This window comes from Phycodurus eques, chromosome 2 (assembly GCF_024500275.1).
Source record: "Phycodurus eques isolate BA_2022a chromosome 2, UOR_Pequ_1.1, whole genome shotgun sequence".
Classification (NCBI taxonomy): domain Eukaryota; kingdom Metazoa; phylum Chordata; class Actinopteri; order Syngnathiformes; family Syngnathidae; genus Phycodurus; species Phycodurus eques.
Window position 1 is genome coordinate 10606444 of NC_084526.1, and position 18534 is coordinate 10624977.

Below are 18534 nucleotides of genomic sequence, written 5' to 3' on the forward strand. Positions count from 1 at the left end.
ACTCTCACAAACACAAAGTCACTGACATACGTCAATACAATTTGGAGGCAATAATATTAAACAACGACCATCCCAAATTTCTCAACCGAGTGGCCAAACATCTCTACCTACTGTTATCACTGAATTCAAATGACAGAGTTTATATGGTGAGGCGCATATAAAGCACAGAGCTCCACCAACCATTAAGTGTGTGTCTCTCCAGGTCAACGCTCACCAGTCTTCAAGTCAACCCTGAAGCCCTACTAAGCAGCGACAAGAGCGGGCAAGTCAAAGGCCTCATAGTCACCGTGAAAGTTTTTTTTTTTTTTTTTTTTTTACGAAACCTCACTAAAGCTGACCGGGGCTGCTCACTGACAATATGTAAATGGCATCATGACTTCATTTAGTTATGATTATTGCAGCATCATGGGGAAATCTTTGTCACAACACAAGGTACCCCAACAAAGAGATCCAATTTAAGAGCTGTATCAAGATTTCTTTCTTTTACAAAGACAATGTTCACTTTTGATTGACACTTTGTCAAACATATTTAGCAATATGTTTGTGACTGTGTTTGTAGCTTGGAAGCGGTGTAAACTATTAGTGAGAGCTATTCTAGTGTATTTTGATTGAGCGGGGAAAACTATTCTCTTCTGTTCTACAAGCACTAATTGAGACAAGATCATTACTAGTTCTGTATGGTTATATAATTTTAGTGACGTTGTTTGGCAGTGTGCCGTTAGAGTTTTCTCATGTAAAATATGTGCCCTGGTTCATTAAAAGTTGGGAAATACTATGAGATTGTCCCTAATGAAGTAGCCTGTGAGTGGATTTCAAACTTTTGCATAAATCAAACTCATTAAAGTCCATAGAAGATCTGTTTGCCAATATTTTTTTTGATTTTTAATGAATCCGTTTCTATTGAGGAATACTCTATTGTCTAGAGTAAATACTTCTACGCATGTATGCTTGACTTCAGGATCTCCAGACTGCCAGCCACCATATGACTTCTATTCCAGATATTTTGCCCCTTGGAATGGAATCCCAGAGGATCCTGTCACTGGTTGGGATTCTCACTACTACAATGTGCAGTTGTCATGACTGCTGCTAAAAAGTTGTGCAAGTAATCGCAAAATAATCGATCACAAAGACGTTTAATGTTCTGTAAAATGACACTTTTTGCACACTTTGTTATGCAGGTTCTGCACACGCCGTCCTGGGTAGCTACTGGTCGAAGGAACTGGGAAAGAAGAAAATGCTTGGTCTTTAATTTCACATATTCAGTCATCAAATCTTGCTTGCATAACAAAGTCACAACCACCTCACTTGTGTTGACATTTCTTCTTTCTCCATCCTGATGCGTGTGCAGCACTCCAGTGTTCCAGGCGAGGTGGAGAGCTACAGCTCGAGGTGAAAGAAGATGGAAGAATCAACATAGCAGGAAAGAGCGTCACCGTGCTCCAGGGAACAATCGCACTGTAGACACCTGCAGAGAACAACACTTTTACTCTGTACCGCACTCTAATACTGTACAATCCACATGTATTTAAAACACCACTCACACTGAGACGTTATATATTCATCACGTTTTATTATTCACGAAGGCCACAGACCAAAAAAAAAAAAAAAAGACTACAGAAAAAATACAATCACAGAGAAACATCCAATAAAACAAAACTGGGCAAAAGGTAAAAATCACAAGTTAAATGAATAGCGTCCCATTTGGCCCAGAGATTCAAAGTCAGTTTAGTGTATCATCACCACATTAGCTCTAAGACTACCGGTAATTAAACCTTCAAGTTTAACCAAAAGCGTGTCAGTTCCTATTGTCCTTCCTGTTTAGCATTCGGTTGCTATTATTATCTAATCGAATCACTTCTGTGACTCAAAAATGTTCTTTGATCAAAATAGTTAGGCTGTTCATTTGGAGCAGTTTAAATTACAATATACTGTACAAAACATAGCAGTGTGACAGTTTATTTTGGGTACTTAAGTTTACAAATGACTGTCACTCAAATGTATAAAAATATGAAATTATGTTAGATTAACAGGTCAATTACATAACACAGATAAAGATTAAAAAAAAAATCAATTACTCAGTTAAATAAGTTGACTAAAAACCGATTAATCGTGAGCAGAAATATAACAGCTAAACCAGTGTATGATATTTCGAACAAATAAAAATATATTTAATTGAAGACGTGTGGTAATGTCAAGACGTCTGGGTTGCTGCACCGTCTTCACGCGGCGTTCAATCGCTGCGGACGTCCTCGTGATCACAGGAGCATCATGGGTAAGGCTCTGTCGGCTGACGGAGGGAGTTGGATAATGTGAGGATAATTAAGGAGGGTAAGGGGAGCAGTAAGAATAGACACCTTTTAAAGGCGTTAAATGAATTTTAAATGCACAGTTGGAGAAGTTGTGCATTTTGCCCTTCAGCTTCTCGTTACGAAACAGCAAGTTGTGCAAAAAAGATTAGGACACGTGCTTTCAACAGTTTAGAGAAGTTCAAGTTAAGGTCACATGTAAAGGTTTTAGTGCATTTTAGATTCATCCTAAAATTTCACCCCAAAGCTGGATATCGTTAAGTTAAAAAACTTCTTGATCCACTATCAATTAAATAATTGCACCCTGACGAATTCATTTGATTTTGGAAATAACAAACCCTTAATAACAGTATATTTATAGTTTCATCTCATAAACAAATTGATATATTGTATACATGGGCAAAACGTGATCTCAAGTACTGTTATAAAGCCAAAATAAGGGAAAGGCTTTTATTTAAAACAGAAAAAAAAAAAAGTCTGGTGTTTCTCATTAGTATTATGTTTATGCCCATATAAAATAGAGTCTGTGCATAATAATTGTTCATGCATTTGGGAGGGGGGTGGGGCACATCACATAAAGCCTTGGGTCATAGATTCTTGAAGACCCATCTTAAGCACTATTACGAAAACCATGATGAACATCTTTAATAATAAGACTATGAGGAGTGTTGCGCTTACAAGCGCACACGCACGCTGGCAGATGAGGCAAACAACCAAGTCAAAACCAAATGAGACATTCTCAGAGAGAGGACGAAGGATATCATGTTCTCCTGCTCCAGATGATTGAGAAGTTTCTCCACGGGAGTGTATCGTCTGAGCGTGGACGCGGAGCCCACCATGAGCAGTTTGTGTTTAGCCCTGGTGATGGCGACATTCAGGCGGCGCCAGTCCTTCAACAGCTCTCCTAGCTGGGAAGCAAGAAATGGGTCAGCTTGCCTTTTTACATGTCCAAAAAGGGTAACCCACCCCCCAAAAAAAAAAAAAAACAACTTACATTTTCGTCTTCTGTGGTACTCCTGACAAAAGAGAGCACAATGAGACTCTTATCCCGTCCTTGGTATTTGTCCACCGTGTTCACCTCCACGCCGCGAAAAGCAGACGACTGCAGCAGAGCCGAGACACTCCTCAGTTGTTGCCTGTAAGGGGCGATGACGCCTACATCGCTGGCCTTACAGCCGGCCTGAAAGACAGAAGTGTAACCCGGGTTTGGTATCGAGAGGTATTAACTGAGCCTTAATGTCCCGTTCCTGCAGGCATACCTTTATCAACAATGACAGAAGAAGGTGGATGATGGCCGCCTCGGTGCGATTGCTTATGCCTCCCTGTTCCACTGACTCCAAAGCTGGCACCTTCAAGGAGAGACGCCATCTTTGAAAACTCGTGATGGCCGCTTGGTTGTTCGACGCAACTAGTCACTGGTGACTTCTGATTTCAAAACTAACCCAAATCAATCAATTTCTCGTGTATAGGTAATAATATAATGATGCAATTATAAATTTGTATGATTACACAGCCATAATGGCCATCTGGGGGGGGGGGGGTGACCCTGTGACACCTCTGCTGTACACAAAACAATTAGGTTCCCATAAGGTCAGCTAAAATGAAAGTGTCTGTTGGAAAACATTGACTATGAGGAGAACATTTCATAACTTCATCAAAATTGAAATTGACCTTGAAAATACAATAATAGAAGGATGATTGAGAATTTCACTCAATTGTAAGGACCCTGTTAAATAGCTGAACGTTAAACCTGAGCTCTGTTTCCTAACTCAACACATTTTCTATTTCCTACATACCATTGAGCAATCCAGGAAGCAAACTGGTTTGCTAGGTATCAACACAGCCTGTATCCATGCCAGATCGTGGCGGGGATGCGCATCAGAATCGAGCTCCGACTGGACGGACGTCAGCGAGGGGAGAGAGAGGAGAGCCGACGCCGTCCTCTCCGAGCCGCACACCAAACGGCCGTCATACATCAGACAGTTGCTCAGGGACATGATCTGCCTGGAAACACACTGTAGCTAGTAAGACTAGTCTTATGCACAACTCAAGTCTTTGGACAGAGTCCTATTTAATTTCAGTTGTCACATTTGGTCTAAGCACCACTGACTTTTAATGAGTCCTGCAAGCAAGCAGTAAGGCATACGTACCTGTTCATGCGGTACTGGACGTTGAGGTGGACCACAGCTTCAGAATGGCACTCCAGTCGCTTAAACAGACTCTCATTCATCCCTAGTGACCTGTTGAAAAACTCAAATATATTAATAACTGGTATTTATGATTTCAAGAAATTGCCCATTGGAAACTGAAAAGTATTTACTCCCGTCTCTTTTGTGAATATCTATGAGTTTCACTTTGTGACTTGCACTACTGAAATAAATGCGCCTTGGTATATTCTAGGTTATTAACAATAAATCATGACGGTACAACGACAAACAAAATGCACAATTAAGGTTGTTCTTCATCCAGAAATGGTACCTTGCTTCCTTATCATGCACTATTGGGGACAGCTGTTGGTGGTCCCCAACCAGGACAAATCTGTTGGCGTAGAACAGCGGGCCCAGGCAGATGGGTTGGCTGATCTGTGACGCTTCATCCACAATGCAGAAGTCGAAGCGCCGCCGTGTGAAAATAGGATGCTTGATGCCCATGCAAGTTGTTCCCACAACCAGCTAGAAGGGGGAAAAAGAGAAACACCTTTAACAGGTGACCAGTTTGAACTGCAAAGCCATCAATAAGAAAACATATGTAATGATAATACAGCAGAATCAGTAGTGTGTGGAGTTTGTTCTTCCCGTGCACATTTTCTGCAGGTACTCTGGCTTCCTCCCACATTCCAAAAACATGCATATTAGGTATAATATATAATAATGTGCGGCACGGTGGCCGACTGGTTAGAGCGTCAGCCTCACAGTTCTGAGGTGCGGGGTTCAATCCCCGTCCCCGTCTGTGTGTAGTTTGCATGTTCTCCCCGTGCCTGCGTGGGTTTTCTCCGGGCACTCCGGTTTCCTCCCACATCCCAAAAACATGCATTAATTGGAGACTCTAAATTGCCCGTAGGCGTGACTGTGAGTGCGAATGGTTGTTTGTTTCTATGCGCCCTGCGATTGGCTGGCAACCAGTTCAGGGTGTACCCCGCCTCCTGCCCGATGACAGCTGGGATAGGCTCCAGCACGCCCGCGACCCTTGTGAGGAGAAGCGGCTCAGAAAATGGATGGATGGATGGATGGATGGATGGATGGATATAATAATGTATACTCCACATTGTCCTAAGTTGTGAATGTGAATGCTTGTTTGTGTCCATGTACAGTGTTTGGCTGGTGACCAAGTCCAGGATGTACCCAGTGTCTCTTGCCCAGCGTCAACTGGCTTAAATTCCAGCTAACCCATGACCCTAATGAAGACAAGCTGTATAAGAAAATGGATGATAGATTATGACTGCATAAACATACCATAATAAGAAACATGTTGGTTGACAATGTATGTTTGAAAAATACCAGTACCAAGTATTTAAGTTCTTTCTTCTTTTTTTTTTTGGTCCTGTTTGGCTGTTAGGTCAAGCAGAATGGAAAATCGGTATCCCTTTCATGCCGAAACAGTTTTACTGTGTCACAGTGGAGTTTTTAAGCTTCCGCTGTGGTATTATAATTGAGGTTTATTGAGAATCAGACTTGATCGGTCGAACAGAACTAAGTTTCTAGCTGGGAGAAAGAAACAAAGACAAAGTACTAATTGTAAACAGGATGAGAGAAGTAAACCATTACATTATCTACAACAATGAAACATTAAATATGAGTGTTGCATGGGGCTGTGGTGCTACACCCTGTGAGGGAAGGACAGGACAAGATAGAACAGGACAAGGCCAGGAGAAGAAGCATGCAGGACCAGGGCCGTGAACCCGGCTGTACAACTGAAGTGTGGTGGCATTAATTATATAAATTATAAAAGTGTAGAGGACGAGAGTATAAGTGAGGGCATACACGAGTGATTTGCATATTCATGAGTTATTTGTTACAGTAAGGGGTGTGCGCCTGCAGATACATGCAAGTGAATTGATACCGTTTTACATGCACAAAGACTGACAGAAGGGTCCTGTAATTGCTGTGGCCGCACCGCGGCGGCTGAGGACCCCACCCAATCAATCGAGGGGCGGGATCAGGCTCAGGGGTCCACCTGAGAGCAGCCCGGCCGATGGGACACGTCCCATACAGGCCACAGGGACCCAATGCTACCCCGCTCAGCCAACCACCCCACCATGCCAGGCACAACGATCCGACAACCACACCCTCCCGATCCCGTACCAGGCCCCCAGGAACCCTTTGATATGTGTATGTGCCCAGATGTGATTAGTGAGAAATATTTAGTAAGTATTTAAGTTCATTTGTTGAATAGGTATCGTGTTCGTTTATTCAAAAAAACTTTGTTACATTTTACAATTATTTCAGCATGTATATTATTATTGATGTTTTCTTAATACAGGTACATCAACTGTATCAAATCTATAGCTGGTCATAATATGCCAAACTTAACTTCTCAGCATCCTTTAGAATTGTGAAAAAGCAAAGTAAAACATTTTCATTAATCTCTCACAGAGCAAAAGTCCTTTGACACTTCTGTGCATTTCCTTGATGTAGCCCTTGAAAAAAAAGACACTTCAACACCAATTTTTTTTAGAGGATGTAGAAAGAAAAAAAAAAAAAAAAAAAAAAAAGAAATGAAATGACCATTGTTTTTAGCTGCTGATTAGATTAGTATCACTGGGGGCGGGGGGTACTGGTGAGATGATATGAAAGTGGTTAACCTCTTTGCTATAAAGCTGCTCCAGTTCTGACAGAGTATGAACTCCATTCTTCCTGACAGTTTCCTCCGTGTACGGAAGGATGTCTGGATGGACCTGTAGAAAGCAACAACATTTTTATCATTCTGACTAATAAATCGGTCAATAAATTTGACTTTTTGGACAAGACAGCTACAGTACAGCAAACCTTTTGGCCTTGGCCAAGACGCAGGAAGCTGACTTTGAAGCGCTTAAGCTTCAACAGGATATTGTCGACAGCGGAGTGCGTGTAGCTCGTCACCAACACGCTGAAGCCAGACGCGTGTAAGATGCGAACCTGCAAGGAAGAGAAGTGAAGAGATTGTGACATGAGTCAGGTGAACGGGAGCATCATTATCGTCAGCTGTGTTTATCGGGCTACCAGGGTGCAGATGGTGGTGGTTTTGCCTGTCCCGGGCATGCCAACAATCAATGTATAGTCTTTAGACAACAACACTTTCTTCATGGCCTGCTTCTGGGGTTTATTGAGACCTGCAAACAGATTACTAGAATTACTCTAGTACCACTTGGTGTTTCTTGGAGACCACCGGTTGTCCACAGACCACGCATTGAAGTGATTTACTTCACGTTACCTCTCCTTGCAAAGCAAACCTTTTGTCCGACGGCTATTCGCCAATGGTTAATAAGTACGTACTAAATAATAAATACTAAAATGCAGCACTGCAATATTAAGGCTGAAATGTTATGCAACGAGAAAGAAAAACCTTTGAGGATGTTTGCCACTGTGTCCTTGGCCTCTTTGGGCAGAACTGAACTGAGATTGAAAATAAACTCCGGAGGACGAAGACCCACAACCAACTCTCTCAGACGATCACTGCAGAAATTGAACACAGTGTGATAGATTTTCAGGAGACAAGTCAGAAGGACAACATGTATGAATGGCAAAATACGAAAATCTACCTATCTTGACTGCTTTCCATCAGTCTGGAGAGATTGGTCAAGTGAGTGCTGAGGCCCATCACGCCTTCATCTGCATCCAATCGAAACACTTCCCCGCTGAGCTTAGACACGTCCCTGTGACAGATAATCGACTGTTATTTCACTGGTAGGCATGTAGACAGACAGACAGACAGACGGACGGATGGATAAGATGAATCATCCTTACCTGTCCAAGGTACAACTGACGGAGGTCCTGCTGACATCACACAGGTAGCCTGTTGCCAGGGCAACAAAACGACCTCCCTGGTCGCTAAGGACAACGCGATCCCCGCTGGCCAGGCCGCAGCCGTTTGAATCGTGCGCCTCGTTAGCCCGCTGGAAGCGATGAAGGAAAACGCCCTCCGACTGGACGCTCGCAGGGCCGATCAGCTGCAGGTTCCCGATGCAACTTCCTTTCTTCTCGCTAGATGAAAGTTCTTTTGAGTTGAATCCAAAACACCGCTTTCAATTCATGGCCATCCAGCAGATGGCGCAGTATTCCTTTCTTGCCAATAACCTTTTAGAGAGATGTGATTGATACCGTAGCTAAACTGCATAAAAATTCCATTGCATCTTTCATGACGATTGTCCAAATATTTTCGAGTCCCTCCCAATCCTAAATGATCAGAATCAGATTTTATTGTATGCAACGGAAGCTGAAAGTCAACTCTTACATGCACCGTTTCAGTGTGGTGAAGTAGAAAAGCAAAAATCATGAAAACTCCCTGTCTCAATAACCCTGGACCAAAACGTATGACTAAATGCAGACCCTTTCCAAAAAAATGGGAATATCATCAAAAAGTTTATTTATATCCATAATGCCATTCAAAAAGTTACACTTTCATGGGTTATAGATTCCGGGCCCACCATTTAAACCATTTCCAGTATTTATTTTATTTATTTATTTATTTTACATAATTTGGGCTACCAGCTCATAAAACCCACGAAATCATGATATTCTCATTTTTTGGAAAGGGTCTATGTCTCATTTTCTGTTTTGTACACTACAGTAATTTCCTGAGCTCCCATTTTTATCATTCAAATAGCCTCGTGAATGGCAATGCCAATTGTTTCATTTGGCTTTGAGCTATATATTATTTTTGCTCCATGTATTCTGCCTAGCAACGAGTGACTGCTCGAAAAAGGTGCTGTGATCATCAATTCTGTTGATCTATATTCGTCTTTTCCCAACACTGAGTTAAGCTGAGCCACACAATATTTCACATTAGAAAAATACAACACAGCACCACACCAGAAATGTTCACAAAGCAAATAGTCTCAAATAACGGTGATCCGTTGACTCACAAATTTACGGCACATTGTGAAATCTAGGCTCGTTGAGTTGGGGGGTTTAGATCAGGGGATGTCGTCAATCTTTTTCAACTGTGGGCCCGTGAAGCCCTTTGAGACTCGTTTGTGATTAAGGGCTACTGTATATAAATAAACTTGTCTTGAGTTGAACACAAAGCTATTATCGTATTCTGTTGCATTAATGGCAACAGCAGGATACAGATTAATTGTACGTAGGTCTGTGTAGATTTTCAGTCATCCAGGTCATTGTAAATCTGCAAAGGTTAGATTAACTATACTTTGTGCCTTTAAGTGGAAGAAGAATTTAACTGTTCTGCCTGTCACTATACGTCGCCGGCATAGAAAGGTGATCAAATATAGATTATTTTGGGTAAATAAATAATATTTTGGACCAATGAAGTGAAATTGGCGAATTTCACGCAGTATACCTGATGATCTCTCATGGCACACTAATGTCTCACAATGACATTGTGGTTGAGAGTTACTAATTGATCCGTTGCTAGCTATTTAGTGGTGCTCCGTAACGCGTCACAATTCATTTGTGGTATCTGGGCTTTTTCCAACATTGATGTTGGAAACTGAACTTCATGACAAAAGGAACCTTATTACCTTTTCTCAGGCGTCTGGAGCCACACACGCTTTCGGCCATTCCTGGCCTCCATGCCGGCGGCCTCGAGACTGCAGAGCAGCAGCCAGTGGGCGAAATAGTCCAGGTGCGTGGCGGTCAGGTGCCCCGTTTCCTGCTGCAGGAAGTCATCACTGATGTCTGCGGACGTGCCTTCCAACACCCTGGTGAAGCGACGGGGGAAGACAATGACATCGTTCAAGGTAGACGGAGAGAAAATCGTAATTATTTTAGAATTTCACAAGCATGTACATGTGTACCTTTCATACAGAGCACAGTTTCTCCTTTGAGGGCAATAGTGGCAGACCTTTTTGTCTGTTACAATGTCAGGAAGTCTGGCTAGGCGACTTCCCTCCACGCCCTTCTGCACGGAGTTGTGGACGTAATGAACCATGGTGTTCCTCAGCTTCAGCAATTCTATAATGAACCAAAACACCCTTTTCCAGGCTCACCAATGTATTTATGGAATTTAAGCAGTGTCGGGTATTTTGTAATAATCGGGGCCAAGTGGTTCTAATCGCTGCTTGCCCCCGTGGGAATCCCGGTTCAAGTAATCGGCCGGCTTGAGAACGTGGGCGGAAAATGTCAGCTCAGGCAAGTGCGGACAGAGCTAGAGAGGATGCGGCAATGGACCACACCAGCTGTGGTGTCCATAAGCAAGACCACCGACACCTTGAACTGCTCGCCGGGCGCTAAACTAACTGCGTTGTGTGCCATAGCTATGATGTATAAGAACAATGCAAGCTTCCAAATCCATAAAGATGATTCTCTCGCGCGCTCTCCTCTCGATTCACTCAGCCTTCAAGTGTTTTGTGCGGCGACACAAGGAGTCCATCACCATAAAAGAATGTGTTCCGTGTGTCCAATTTAAAATCCTATTTTTTAAATAATAAAAAAACTGTGATTCTAAGAGGGCCGTCGCAACACCTGGTGCTCGCTTCCTAATGTCGAAAAAGTAAACAAAGTAGACACTTCATTAGGAACACCAACACAAAGCCAATGAGATCCAATTCAAAAAGAGAACTATATGAGAAGCATTTCTAAAAATTACAATTTTGGACACGGTTCATGTACTGAATCCTAGATGCAGATAGAAAAAAGTTAAAAACATTGCATGCGACAATGGCAGCTTGCTGGAACGTAACGTACCTCTGCGGTCCACGTGGCTGGGGACAACAGGATAAAGGTTTCCGGTCTTCAGGTAAAGCAAGAAACCGGCTGGAGGACCGTATCTCTCCAACGTCATCAGGGTGTACAGAATCACCTTGACGCATACGACAATCGACATGATCATTGATGATCAATGACACCACAAATACAAGCATGTATATTATCGATACGAAACCTGACTGCGATGTTCTATCGAGTTGGACTCCCTTCCAGTTTTCAGCTCCAAGGGGATGGTCATCACTTCAGAGGACCGTTGGCTGACATTTCGCGTTCTTTGGATTCGAACCCGTGCCGTCAGGTCGATTTTCCCTTTGAGGCCGAACCGCGGCGACCAGACGTTCTCTTCGATGTCGGCCAGCTCTGTAATCGTAGCGGTGGCGGAGTCCTGCGCCCTGCCCGTCACCCCACCACCGCTGGGGCTGAAGTCACATAACAACCAAAAAGGAGAGCAATTCAAGAAGATATTTGTGCACGGAGCGTATTGTTTGGTCAGTAAATGCGCAGTCCCACATTTTGAGCCTGATGGCTTTTGGCATTGGCGATATGAGGTATTCCTTTGCCCAGAGCTCCAATGAGGGCAGGTAATCATGCAGCTCCTGCTTCATCTCATCCTGAGTTACACCCAAACTGTACCTACGCACACAAAAAACACAACATAGTGAGACTTGTCTCTTTCATCTCATTTCATACTAAAAAAAAAAGCCAACAACAACGCAACTCACATGTCCCCCAGGTGCTGGGGACTGTGCAGAGCCTCCTCAGCCATGTTGGACAAAGTGGCCAAAGAGAAATCTTTAGCTGTGGCTGCTCTCTGGAACACTTTGTGGATGATGGTGCCGTTTAGCATCTGCTTGGAGCCACCATCAAAACTCTACATCCCAAATGAAAAGGGAGCGGACACTTGAGAGTGGAGAGGGAAAGGGAACATATTGTAAAGTCAAACCCACTCACCACCGACCTAATTTGGCCCGTCACACAATTTTATGTGGCCCACAAAAGCTAGAAAACTATGATTCTTTTCTCCTTTTTTAACAATGTCCATTTGTCATCCAGCCAGCAAATGGGGGCTTTTTCTCCTCCCTAAGAAGGTCGGGGCCAGTGGTTCTCTAACGTTTTACTAAGTACCACCTCCAAACATACATGGCTCTCCAAGTATCCCCACCATCACCAACATTAAAATACAGATCCATAGTAGGCGTCAAAAATGACGACAACTGTTATATTCCTAAAAAGTGTTTTTAATATTATGGTAAGCCTCTGTGACATGATGCACAGTTTGAACATTAAGACTTCGCTTAAACACACGAGGAAAAATTAATTAGTCAATTAAAATGTATTGCACAACAAGGTTAAATATTTAATTGTATACACATTTTCTAATTTCAAATACAACCCAGGAACTTCTTTTTCCATCATTCTAAATATTTATATGGGATTATTTGCTGCAAGTAAAATTAAAGTTATAAAGCATGCTTGATCATTTTTGACAAAAAAGGTTTAAGATTTAGTAATCTAAAAAAATAAGGATTTGTGTGAAATTTATGTCACTTCACTACAATAAGTTCAAAAAGTAGCCATTCATCAACGTGACACTACAATCAGACTAATCGAGTGCGAATTGTGTAATTAAAATAATGCTGAGACATCATTTTATATCGTATTAAAATTCCCATTGCCCTGCTGAGGGCAACCATATATTGATATGGTAGCCTCGGATCTGAAAATTAGCTTTAGCGGGAGGATATTTGAAGACAATCAATTTTGCTTCAAAAGACAAATAAGATTTGACCTTAAACATCTCCCCGAGCACGGCCCGCCTCATACAGCGGATGGAGCTGGAGATGCTGGTGCCTGAAACCAGATAGTCTGGAAGTAAAACCAGCAGGCCATGTTCTCGGTCCACCACCCAGGATCCAGCGTCGGCGCAGCCCTCCAGGTGGACCATGTCGCCGCGAACAACAGGCGTCATCTCCCTGAGAAAAAAGACGAGGTTGTGGAATATTGCCCATCGTGTTGGCGAGATAAAGGAGATGTGAAGGTTCATGCATGAGGGGGGCAGAACAGGCCCGACCAGCCATCTTTCAGCAGACACGTCTCGGTGGGTTGCAGAAATTTGAAGTGTGTGATTGTCAAGACTTTTTGAGTCGGACTCTCCTCCACGTTTAAAACCAAGTAGCGGTTGTTTGGACCTCCACGGAGGATCACGTGATCTGGTAACTTACTGCAGAGAAAAACAAGATGACTGTCAGTCAAAAGTAGTCTATCTATACCTCTTTTATTTATTTATTATACATTTCTCATGAAAGGATGTTATTTTATATACAGTGGTATTTTGGGGGTCGGTTCCACCAGCCATAAAAAAAACAACTGTATATACGTGTACATACAGGGGAACTTCATTCGACTGCCCGGTGCCATAAGAGACCGCACCAGAACGTGACTGGCCGCGAATGACTGTACTGGCGTCCGTGGTAAACCGCGGGCCGAAACGTAATGCGCCTTTGAGCCTCCGCGACTCAGTAAGCCCCAACGGCGCGTCACGGATACCGTCACAGAACGTGAGAAAACTTAGCAAGTAAGAGAAAACAAATGGCCAAAATTCGACATCGAACGGGGCTGCTCGGAACATAGCGTTAACTGTACACGTAGCCTTACTGGGGTTTCTCCTTGGGCACGAGACAGTCACTCGGCTCCATCTGCTCTGTGAACCAACGCCCATCCAAACTCTCTTCCACAGAAAATGGCGACGTGGTCCCAGTGTTCCCTTATTTGAAAGAAAAAGAATATCTCTTTATTGCCTGTAAAACTTGCTCTGATATGGCCTAAAACAACACAGTTTGTACTAATCATAACAATGACCCAAGTAGCAGAACGTACCTCCTGCTGGGTTCTCATCGGATGATTTCACTTCGTGCTCGACCCCGTCAAAAGATTCTGACGCTGTTTTTTGAGCATCTTTCTCCACTGAGTGGACGTCTTCTTCCTCTACACATGCCTGCGCTGCAGGTCGGGCAGCTTGCTCGTCAGGGGTGTGCACGTGGAACGCTACGCTTTTGCTTTCTGCCGTCTTCTGCTCTATTATGGCGGTAAAAACAGTCTCTCCTTCATGTTTGCGTTCTCTCTCGGGACTGGCCTCCAGTGCATTTGTGGTTCTTGGTCTCTTAGGTTCATGGAGCTCTTCAGAAGGACTAAAGGCCCTTTTCAACAAGCCACATCGCCCCCGTTCGCCGTCTGACATTACACTCAGCCCTTTGGAACGAGGACTTCGATAGAAGGGGGACGAGTTGACAGGTTTCTGTCCAGGAGAGGTTTCTCTCCTGGTCCCAGGGCTCAGCTCTTCATGGCCTCTAGAGGATGAAAGTAACATCTGACTACTTGGGGTCTCGGGAACCATGAGGTCTGGTGAGGAGGGAAGAACGGTTCTCAATAACCCCGAGGATGCTCCTCTTTAAGGGAGAGTACGATCCCGTGGCCAAGACACCTCCATTTTGGACCTGCGGGTCGGTCTTGCAGCGCACACCGCTTACTGGTGACTTAGGGGGTAAACCCTAAAAGCAAGCAAATGCATTTTATTATTGTTAAAGAAACAAATTAATAAATATTTGCGCATGAACAGTGGTTCTAAAATGTGTTACACCAACTACCACCTTTGTCAAATTCGATGAGATTTTATTAAGTCAGTGATTTCCAACCTTTATGAAGCCAAGGAATTTTATTTTTATTTTTATTTTACAGTTGAAAAATGTCACAAAATCCAGATACATTACTGTATGTAGTTCCTCCCATCTAATAGAAGAGCATTTATTTGTTCTGTCACTATGCCTCTGGCATAAATAGATGAACAAGAATACATTATTTATTGTAAATAACTTTGAGCAATTAAGTAAAATTGAATAATTTCCCACAGCACACCTGAAGAGCGTTCAGAGCACACTAATGTGCCCCGAAACTGTATTTACCGACATTGGTTTTCAGAAGGGCGGCACGGTGGCCGACTGGTCAAAGCGTCAGCCTCACAGTACTGAGGACCCGGGTTCAATTCCCGGCCCCGCCTGTGTGGAGTTTGCATGTTCTCCCCGTGCCTGCGTGGGTTTTCTCCGGGCACTCCGGTTTCCTCCCACAACCCAAAAACATGCATGAATTGGAGACTCTAAATTGCCCGTAGGCATGACTGTGAGTGCGAATGGTTGTTTGTTTGTTTGTTTGTATGTGCCCTGTGATTGGCTGGCAACCACTTCAGGGTGTACCCCGCCTCCTTCCCGATGATAGCTGGGATAAGGCTCCAGCACGCCCGCGACCCTAGTGAAGAGAAGCGGCTCAGAAAATGGATGGGTGGATGGTTTTCTGAAGTGTTCCTGAGCCCCGTGTGGTGACATCCTTTAGACATTGATGTCGGTTTTTGATGCAGTCAAAGGTCACGGGCATTCAATGTTGGTTTTCGGCCTTGCAGTGATTTCTCCAGATTCTCTGAACCTTCTGATGATATGATGGGCCATAGATGATGAAATCCCTAAATTCCTTGCAATTGTAAGTTGAGGAACATTGTCCTTCAACTGTTGGACTATTTTCTCACAGACTTGTTCACAAAGAGGTGAACCTCACCCCATCTTTGCTTGTGAATGACTGAGCTATTCAGGGAAGCTCCTTTTATACCCAATCATGGCACCCACCTGTTCACCTGTAGGATGTTCCAAACAGGTGTTTGATGAGCATGCCTCAACTTTCTCAGTCTTTTTTGCCACCTGTCCCAGCTTTTTTGGAACGTGTTGCAGCCATACAATTCTAAGTTAATGATTATCTGCTACTTCAAACAAGCTTATCAGTTTGAACATTAAATATCTCAGTCTTTGCAGTGTATTCAAATAAATATAGGGCGAACATAATTTGCAAATCATTGTATTCACACAACATCCCAACTTCACTGGAATTGGGGTTGTATTTGACGAATGAGTAAAAGAGGAAAAAAAAAAAACATCAAATTGTTGAAGCAAACTTAACCAACAACAATAAGCATGCATTTGCATTGATCTTTTCCTGCACCTTATCCCACTAAACTGCAGCGTTGTCTGCCCTCGTCTTTAACCTCCAGGAACACCTGTTCTGAACATCCACTGCTTTTACTTAAGTAGGGCAAATCCTGATGTCCATTTTATTTCCATGTCTTCCTTTCAATCTCTTTCCTTCTAACTGCAGATTCATTGCCTCCCTAACAGGGTCACCTCCCTCCATCCTTATCACATGTCCACACCACATCATTCTGATCTCCTTCACCTTTATCATTCACCTCTAGCTCCGTCCTGACGACGCGTTCACTTCTCTTCTTATGCTTCAGTGTCATTCCCTTGATTCTTCTTAGCATCCTCATTTCTCCTGTTGCTGCCCCCTACCACAGCACCGATCGTATGACTGTGTTGTTGCTTATATCTACCTTGTTTCCAGAGGTAAAGAAGGTAGAGATGTCTCTCTGTGCTCCTGGTGTCGCCTGAGAGAGCAAGCAACAAAAAATTTACTTTTAGAATGTACATGTTTGTTTTCCACCAGTGTGGCAGGTTAAAACAGAACATGTCCGAACAATAGCGCTAGCACACCCGTCTTGGTAGAACACGTAACACGTCGCCTCTCTGTACAAAAACTACGAACAGAATCAGACCAGATCAAGGCTGGAATTGATGTTGATAGCAGCAACGTGAACTCACCTTGGGAAGCTTCAGTTTGGTTCTTTTCATATTGGCCAAACGTCAACAAAACAAATACGGGCAGGCTGAATAAACCACAAACGACTATTTCCATGCCAAGTTAGCCAACATCATCGCTAACGTCCGCTGGCTTCGGTCGGCGGTGGTTCACTTTGTACACTTGTACTGACGACGCGACAACCCAACAAAACTAGACGGGAGCAAGTTTCTGCTCACGTCCATTGTCAACGTCCATCTCCTTTCAGTTCACTTTAGCGCGCCAAATACATTTCGCGCAGCGGAAATGACGTCACGCCGAGTGACAAAATCGTAATATTCAAAAATTGAAACCAATGAAGAAACAATTACATAAATAAAATACAGATAGCACCATACTAATACAGTATATAATAAGACGAGCAATAATAAGCTTTTGAACGTAAATGAACGCCGAAGAAAATTCACGTTATTCTGCACCCAAAAAGTTGTTTTCCCTAACTATCCTCTCCGCATTTTTTTTTTACCTTCTACTCCTTCCACATTTCTTGACTGATTCAAAAGTCTAAATATTCACAAAATTCTGCACATGCAGGGAGCTATTTTCCACATTTAAAATATGTCTACTTTTCCCAAAATTACGCAAAAAAACAAAGACAAAAAAAAACAACAACATTCAAGTGAATTAGATATAAAAAAAGGTTCTCCATCTTACAAATTCAAACTGTTTCATTCAGCACACCTTGAAGCTGTTTTTCCCAAAATGTCACACTCTTCACAAGAAAATTCCCGAAAAGCTATCTAACATATTTCGATAGAGATTTAATTAATTAGATTTACCTCCTCCTTCCACGTTTCTTGACCGATTGAAACCATCCAACTTCCAAGTCTCACATTTTACATTTTAAAATCACATTTCACAACATTTCACTTGGCGGCACGGTGGATGACTGGTTAGAGCATCAGCCTCGCAGTTCTGAGGAGCGGGGTTCAATCCCCGGTCCCGACTGTGTGGAGTTTGCATGTTCTCCCCGTGCCTGCGTGGGTTTTCTCCGAGCACTCCGGTTTCCTCCCACATCCCAAAAACATGCATTAATTGAGGACTCTAAATTGCCCGTAGGTGTGAATGTGAGTGCGAAATAGTTGTTTGTTTGTATGTGCCCTGCGATTGGCTGGCAACCAATTCGGGGTGTACCCCGCCTCCTGCCCGACGATAGCTGGGATAGGCTCCAGCAGCAAGATTTCAGTTCAGCGTCAGCTCTTGAGCATTCACACGCAATTTCTAGAGAAATTTCATTATCCGTTTTATTTATGGTGTTCGCTTTAATTTAATTTAGGAACGTAGATCGACCAGTAAATCGAGAGCTTCGTCCCTTCGGCTTAGCTCCTTCTTTACCACAACGGACCGATACAAACTCCGCATCACTGCAGAACCTGAACCGATCCGCCTGTCGATCTCCCGTTCCATTCTTCCCTCACTCGTGAACAAGACCCCAAGGTACTTGAACTCCTCCACTTGGGGTAGGATTTCATCCCCAACCTGGAGAGGGCACGCCACCCTTTTCCGACTTAGGACCATGGTGTCCGGTTCAATCAACCTAGAACATTTAAGAAACAATAAACAAGAAAGGAAGACAAGAGATGGTTTTTATACTCACGAGGAGAGCAATTAAGAGTTGTTCGCAGTTTACAAAC

At 43.2% G+C, this 18534-nt stretch overlaps 1 protein-coding gene across 1 annotated transcript; it reads right to left on the reverse strand.

Moving 5' to 3' along the window:
* Positions 1-1618: 1618 nt before the first annotated feature.
* Positions 1619-17108, reverse strand: dna2 (DNA replication helicase/nuclease 2). Its single transcript, XM_061701401.1, is given in 26 exon segments — positions 1619-2309; positions 3068-3214; positions 3301-3486; positions 3566-3655; positions 4103-4310; positions 4457-4546; positions 4785-4978; positions 7108-7200; positions 7292-7420; positions 7505-7614; positions 7848-7957; positions 8044-8157; positions 8249-8485; positions 9982-10161; positions 10258-10414; positions 11147-11261; positions 11343-11586; positions 11678-11800; positions 11890-12038; positions 12957-13140; positions 13239-13388; positions 13823-13931; positions 14045-14585; positions 14587-14715; positions 16596-16649; positions 16864-17108. Coding segments are annotated over 26 exon segments (3927 nt in total). The 5' UTR covers positions 16894-17108; the 3' UTR covers positions 1619-2255.
* Between the last annotated feature and the right edge of the window lie 1426 nt (positions 17109-18534).